The sequence below is a fragment of the Octopus bimaculoides genome, chromosome 13, assembly GCF_046866305.1.
Source record: "Octopus bimaculoides isolate indiv1 chromosome 13, ASM4686630v1, whole genome shotgun sequence".
In the NCBI taxonomy this organism is placed as follows: domain Eukaryota; kingdom Metazoa; phylum Mollusca; class Cephalopoda; order Octopoda; family Octopodidae; genus Octopus; species Octopus bimaculoides.
Genome location: NC_142940.1, coordinates 50,930,797 through 50,938,296, shown reverse-complemented (window position 1 = coordinate 50,938,296; position 7,500 = coordinate 50,930,797). Strand labels below are relative to the sequence as shown.

General features: G+C 32.2%; 1 protein-coding gene across 1 annotated transcript in view; it reads right to left on the bottom strand.

The window, feature by feature from the left end:
• LOC106874320 (ephrin-4) overlaps positions 1-7,500 on the bottom strand; it is a 362,025-nt gene that overhangs the window by 48,585 nt on the left and 305,940 nt on the right. The window contains exon 2 of the mRNA XM_052972470.2: positions 5,310-5,427. Within this exon, the coding sequence (XP_052828430.1) occupies positions 5,310-5,427 (118 nt within the window). The remainder of the gene's footprint in view (positions 1-5,309; positions 5,428-7,500) is intronic.

Below are 7,500 nucleotides of genomic sequence, written 5' to 3'. Positions count from 1 at the left end.
TAATTTCGAGCACCGAACAACAAAATGAGTCTTTGAAGACAGCTGCTCCAATAAGCACCAAAATAAAATATGGGATTTATGGAGGGTCAAAGCTGGGAACAAAAACAGGACAGCGGAGACATACAAGGAAACCAAACAAAAACAAACATGGAAGGTCATTAGAGCAGAAATATATACAAGTGTAAGCACATAAATGTGAAACAAGGTGGGAAAAAAGAGTACTCGAATACCAGAGGCAGAGTAATATGCTTTACTATTAAAGCTGCAAAAACATTACAAAAAAAAACTGCTACTCAGAGTTTCACATTCCTGTTCATTGAGCAGTTGTATATTTTCTGCATTTTTTCTGTCTGACGAATGGGAACGTGAAACTCTGAGTAGCAGATTTTTTGTGATATTTTTGAGATGCTTTTGCAGTTTTAATAATAAAGTACACACACACACACACACACACACACACATATATATATATATATAAGCATGAAAATGAGGAATATATGTTCATATAAGGGAGATATGTAATAATGTAATAGATATGGTGTAGTGGGTGCTATGTATACAGCAGAAACTTGATCCAAGTTACACTATACAAATTAGCATTAGTTTATCGGTTAAAAGCTTTTTGTAGTCAATAACAGCACAGCGTTGTGGGTAATACAACTAAGACTGCTTCACAGCATCTGTATTATGAGTAACAAGATGCAAGGATATTGCATGATGGGTAAGGATCATGGTTGCTGTCATGTGGATAGTAGATCCAGTAGATACTGCATTGAGGTTTGTAAAAACTAAAAATACTTAAGAATGGGTGATGAAACTCCCACAGTATGGGAGGTAACAGAGTCAGTGTTCACTATGGTGTGAGTAAATGCAAACTTTTTGAAGGATGGGAGAACAAAGTTAGATAGGTAAGTAAAAGAGAGGAATTGGTCTAAGTTTCATGATTATTTGTCTCACATGATGTACAAATGTTTCACTTACTCTCTCATCTCACCAGTAACATTACTGCTGCATTTCGACTGCCAGGGGGCACGTGCTTTCTGGGCTTACTAATTACATACACATTTATGAATTTGAGTATGCACTCACATGTAAATGTTTGGAGACACACACATACACTCATAGCAACTGTTATAGAGAGTTGTTGAATGGCAGGAAGGGTAGAAGTGAGATGCTGGCAAATAGAAATCACAAATGTATGAGAGGAGAAGTGCAAAAGAGAGGTGTGAGAGGGGGAGAGAGAAAGAGTAAAGGAATGATGCACAAGATAAAGTAGGAGGAGTGGAAGGTAATGAGGAAGTGAAGGTGGGGAAGGGGATAAGAGAATATGTTCGACTGATATTAAACATAGATGAAGAATGAAATAAATTTTAAAATATTAAAAAGAAAACTGCAGAAAATATATATATATAAAAAAAAAAGTAAATGAAAAATATATAAATATGAATTATGAAAAAAATAATCCCCCACAAGATCTAAATTAAAGCAGGAAGTGAAAATTGTTAATGTAATGGATCAGTGAAAGTCTAAAACATTTGGTATTCTAAAGGCACACTAAATCAAACAGAAGGACTTACCGTCAATGCTTGTCTACGGAAATTACAAGATATTGCAGAGATCAAAGACATCTCGTTTAGTTTTCAATACAGTAAAGAAACCATTTAGAGCGCCATTTTGCTTTTCTCTCTACAGCAGAATGGGAATGCTAATATCTATCAAATAATTTCTAAGAAATTTATAGAAAACAGGACAGAGAGAAAAAGAGAGAGGGGGTGGCAGAGAGAGAGAGAGAGAGAGAGAAAGAGGGGGGAACAGACTGAGACAAAGAGTGAAAAAGAGAAGGTGGATGGTTGTAGGGGTTGTAGTAGGTGTAGGTGAGGTGGTGGTGGTGGTGTTTGTGTGAAGTGGAGGGTAATACAATCCTGTATACATAATAGCTATGTAATTCAAACAGTTTTCAATATGGTTGCTGTCTTTTTCTCTCTGTGTATATATGTATGTGTGTGTGTGTTTGTAGTTTTTCTCCTTTACTTTTTAATAAATAGTTAAATTTAAAAGTAATAATAATAATAATAATAATAATAATAATAATAATTCATCAATAAAAAAAATCAAAAAGAAGACAGTAATACTACTACAGCTACTACTACTACTAATAATAATAAGTTAATTTTTCCTGAATTTTCTGCTGGGCTGAACAAAAATATTTATCCTTTAATGCTAATAAATTTCAACAGCAATATCAATTCTGGGATGTTTTCCATTAAACAACAAAAATCAAAAAGGAAAGAAAGAAAAAAAACGATAAATAACAAAAGAAAGAATAAAAAAAACATGTAAAGAATCCAGCAAATTCTATGAAATTTATTGTGCTACTACTGTCTTTTTCATTCAATGTCTTGGTCCTTCATCACCGCATACATACATACTTACATGTTTGTGTATGCATACATATATACATATATGTATACACACATGTATATATACACATATACATGTATATATATATATACATATATACATACATGTATGCATATACATGTATATATACATATATACACACACATATATATATACATATATACACACATGTATATATACATATATACGCACACAAATGTACATATACACACACACACACATATATACAAATGCATATACATACAGATATATGCATATACACAAATATAAAGATATGTATATATATACATACCTATATACATATATAAATACATATGTATACATACAAACAGACGCATATATAGATATACACATACACACATATATATATATACACATTATGCATATACACATACACATGCACATATACATACACCACACATACCCACTCTCACAGTCTCTATATACGTGTGTGTGTGTGTATATATATATATATATATATATATATATATATATATATATATATATATATATATATATATATATATGAGTGGTTGTTTCTGAATGCACATGTGCCTGTGTATGCATGTAAGCGTGGGACTATAAAACTCATAAATTGTTTACTTAGATATTTCCCCCCCCCCCCTTTTTTCATCATTTTTTTTTTCTATATAAATTTCAACTTCTGTTCAAGATCGAAGTGGGGAGAGTAAAACTGCTGGTGTGTAAGTGGTTTATAAATAAATTTTACTGATAGAATTAATATATAGCATCAGAGAAGCCAGGCTAGAGACTATATGAATACACATACAAATATTCATATATACACACACACATATATATATATATATATATATATATATATATATATATAGACTCACGCATTTACACACACACATACGTATACATAAATATAACTAATGTAAAGTACTGAGACAGTGATGTCTGGATGAATAATGACTAAGTTTACGTACACATGTTCAATAAATATACATTGAGCTTGGTGGTTTAAAGAGACTATTTATTAAACATACATGTGAACCGACAATTTATACATGTGTATATGTGCGTATGTACACACACATACACATATATATATTTATTTATGCATGTTTATATATACATACTATATGCATACATATATACACGAATTCTCTGTCAGTTTTGACACTGTAGACCCAGTTGTTTGGTCAACTTCACTATCATTTCATTGGATTTTCAAAATAAGTGGCTGAATATTCAACAGACACATGTACCCTTATTCTAATTCTCAGATGGAGTCAGCATGACACTGTATACCAAAGCTGGAAATTTGAATTATGGATACAGTCTATCAAACCATCTTCCAAACAGTTTCTATCAACTTATTTTCAATCGCAAGGTTTGTATTGGCTCTAGTTTACCGTAAATATCACTTGCTCAAGATATTTACACAGTAGGATTGAACCTGAGACCACATATTTGCAAAGTGAAATTCTTAACCAGTCAACAATGCTGTGGCCATATATATATAAACATATCAATTTATATGCAATTATAGTTAAACACAATTCATTCATTTGTTTAAATGGTCATTTGTGCATGTTAGGGTCAGTTGGTTATGGATGTATTCAAAGCAGGATTTTAACAGATGGTTGCTTGTTCTATTGTCAACATTTACCTGTTTTTCAAGTAAGAGATATTTTTGCTTGCAAGTCTTTGACAGTGCAGAGCAATTGGTCACAATGTCAACAAGGAATGTAAACATCAGGCACTACTTTGTACAAGTGAAGACAGAAGATGCCAACATTTATGCATATTCATGCCCACACATACACGATGGGCATCCTAAAATCTAGCAAGGTTTCTGTAGATGGATGCCTTTCCTAATACCAGCAACTGTACAGAGTGTACTGGGTGCATTTTTCCTAGGTGTCTGCTCTAGTGAGGTTATTCATATATAAAATGTCACACAAAGAAGAAAGAATACAGGGAAGGCATGAAACAAGAAATGAAAGTTGGAAAGTAAAGTGCTGCATTAAATATCCAAGAGGATTGAACTTCAACTGTTTATTCTTTGTGCTTAAATACTACAATGACTTATATAAACAATTAAGTACCGTGATTTGTTGAACTTCATTCAAATTGGTAGCTTTGAAGAAACTCCCAAATAGTTGTTGTTTTCTAAATAAAGTTTTTCGTTAAACATAGTTTCCTGCAAAAGGTGCACCTACAGAACAAGTTTTTTTCTGGTAGGAGAGAAGAGGCAGATTCTAAATTTTGACAGACAGTAGCTTCTTAGTTCCTACAAAAATATTGGCAGACCACTTCAGAGAAACTCTCAAATAGTTGCTTTCTAAATAAAATTTTTACTTAACCATAGTTTACCGCATAAGGTGCACCCACAGAACAACTTAAGCTTCTAATCTATCATAAGATTATCTCAGATTTGCATTTATTCTTATTCTTACTGTGTATGTTCTTATTCTTATTCTTACCGTGGCACCTATTGCAATGAACTTAACTTTCCTTCTTATCAACAATGGGGGAAAATATGTTGGCTACGTTAACCCTCATCCACATCATGTTTACATCCATATGTTCTTCAGAGCTTAAATCCTTAGATTTACCCATCCACTGCTCAGCCACTATCTTAAAATTCCACCACATACGCACTAACAACTAGATTATGATGTAACAGCAGTTTACGAAAGGGATAAACGAACCGTAAGCTAGTCACTAGGGGCTCATCCTTCATTTGCTGTGCAACATTCAGAAAGAAGACAGAAAATAGGATTACAGAGAATACCAAAAGATATTTCAAGATTTGCTCTCATCGTCGTCTTCAATAGTAGTAGCACCACGAAGGAGGTGTTACACTAATCCCTTACTGACTGTGTTTGAGAAATACAAAAGTTGGCGCAACTTACCATGTATATTGAGTAATATTCCATTTCACTTTCATGAGTATATGACTTGTAGTTCGGACAGATGATATTTACTCGGTCTCCAAGATTTACTCGTAGTTTCTGATTTTCTGGTCTAAAACTGGAAATAGAATAAAATAAAATAAATGAATATAAAAATGATAAACATCCAGGTATATGAAAATATATAATAAATACACAAAACCTAAAACAAAAAAAAAATCCCACAAAAATATGATACAAAGTAAGCAAAGAAACCTGAAAGAAAATCTTCAAAAAGGAATGAAAAAATGTCAGAATTATTATTATTTCATTATATATTGGTATCATAAACTTGGTTCATGTTATACCATGTTAATGGGGTGCATGTGTGCATCACTGCATGTTTTGTTTTGTTTTGAGAGAAGAGCATAATGTTTCTATGCTACGTCTGTTTGGTTTTGTCGTGGGTTTTATTTTAAGATTTCTGATATTAATTTTCTGGTATTATTAGTTTCATCTTGCGCAATGTGAATTATTTTCTTTTCTTGGGTGATGTGTGATTGGCAGTACGTGTGTGTATTAGTGTTTTAATGGTGATTGTGTACAGTTATGTGCGGAGTGGGTTGCGTTATTTAATGGGTGGCAACTGTTTACAATGTGATTTATTGGTGTTATAGTATCGAGGATCGATTATGCAAGAGTATGTGCTGCATTATTTTATTAATTGTAGAATATGTGCTGTGTGTTGTGTTGTGTGTTATAGCATAGAGTGGTGATTGTGTAAGATATGTGCAATATGAATTGCGATACAATATTGGGTGGTAATAATAATAATATTTATTATTTATCTTCATCATCATCATTCAATAATCTTACTTTAATTGCTTTTTTTTTTTTCATTGCACCTTAGAGTGCAGCTCTGTCTACCTTAGGTATATGAAGTGTTTTCCTTTGGCTCTGTATTTTCTATTGCATGGAGACTGATCTATGTAATCAGAATGTACAGAGCCTAGAAGTGCTATCTTTGTATGCTGCAAATATTTGAAGTCCTGGTGCTTTGCTTATGCATTTGTCTACATGTTTTTTTTAAATCCATTCTCAAAACACCTGTTAATATAAGGACTGTTTCTAATCCCACCACAATTTTGGTTATATCCATTCAAAAATTTTCATATTTACATATGTCCTTCATATCTTTGAAGGATACATTTTTCATCAGTTGGGACTGATAATTCAATTAGGAGATGCTGTCTATGATAACAATATCCAACTGATTATCCTTGATCTCATTTAGCAAGCAATCTGGCATGTAATTACTGAGTAATTCCCCAACACCTTTGCTGGTGTCTGTGTATATATATATATATATATATATATATATATATACCATCTGTTTCAAGTTGGTATTTCCTAATGCTGTTCTAGTTTCCAGTATATGAAAAACCCTCACCAACTCTGATGTTCTTGTAGATTTATTCTTTATTGGCTGAGGCTGAGCAACCAGTGAAAACTATAATCAACCTTTAAATATTCTGCAGTTAATTAATGAGTTCTACTTTATAACATACACTTGGGGATGCTTCCTGGGCTTTAATCCTGTGCTACAAAAATCAAGAATCTTTCAGTTTTAATTTCAAGTCCTGTACTTTTGAGCCAGTGCAAAAATTTTTGCCTGTCTATTTCCATCCGGTTCAACTTTTCTGAGTGTTGTATCTCTTGGGGCTTTTCTTTCAGCATTGCAATCTGCAGTCCTATTTTAATTTAGATTTCAGTTTTTGTCTTTTTCAGAATTTCTTTTTTTTTTTTTCCCCTTTTCTCTTCAAAACTGTCTATCAACTTCTACTTTATATTTATTGGTTCTTGGAAATTAGAAAACAGTTTCTTCTTTTGGTCATATTCTGTAGCTAATTTTTATTGATTTTCCCTTTTTCTTTACTAGCTATTTTTGTAATCTTACAGTGGATATTTTATAATAGTTTTCTGGTTACATTAGGCCTCTACCTCTTAGTATTCATGGCTATGAATAATCTTTTTATGTCAGAGTTTTAGTGGTATATTCTAATTTGTAGCCATAATTTTTCTTGCTTATCTATTTAGTCTAGCTAATTCATTTAGTATCCAATTGAGAATATTATAACTATAACTAGAGTACTGATAGCTTATTTTCTTATTTTATTTTTTTTTTGTATCTAGCTCCACTTTAAGTATTAAT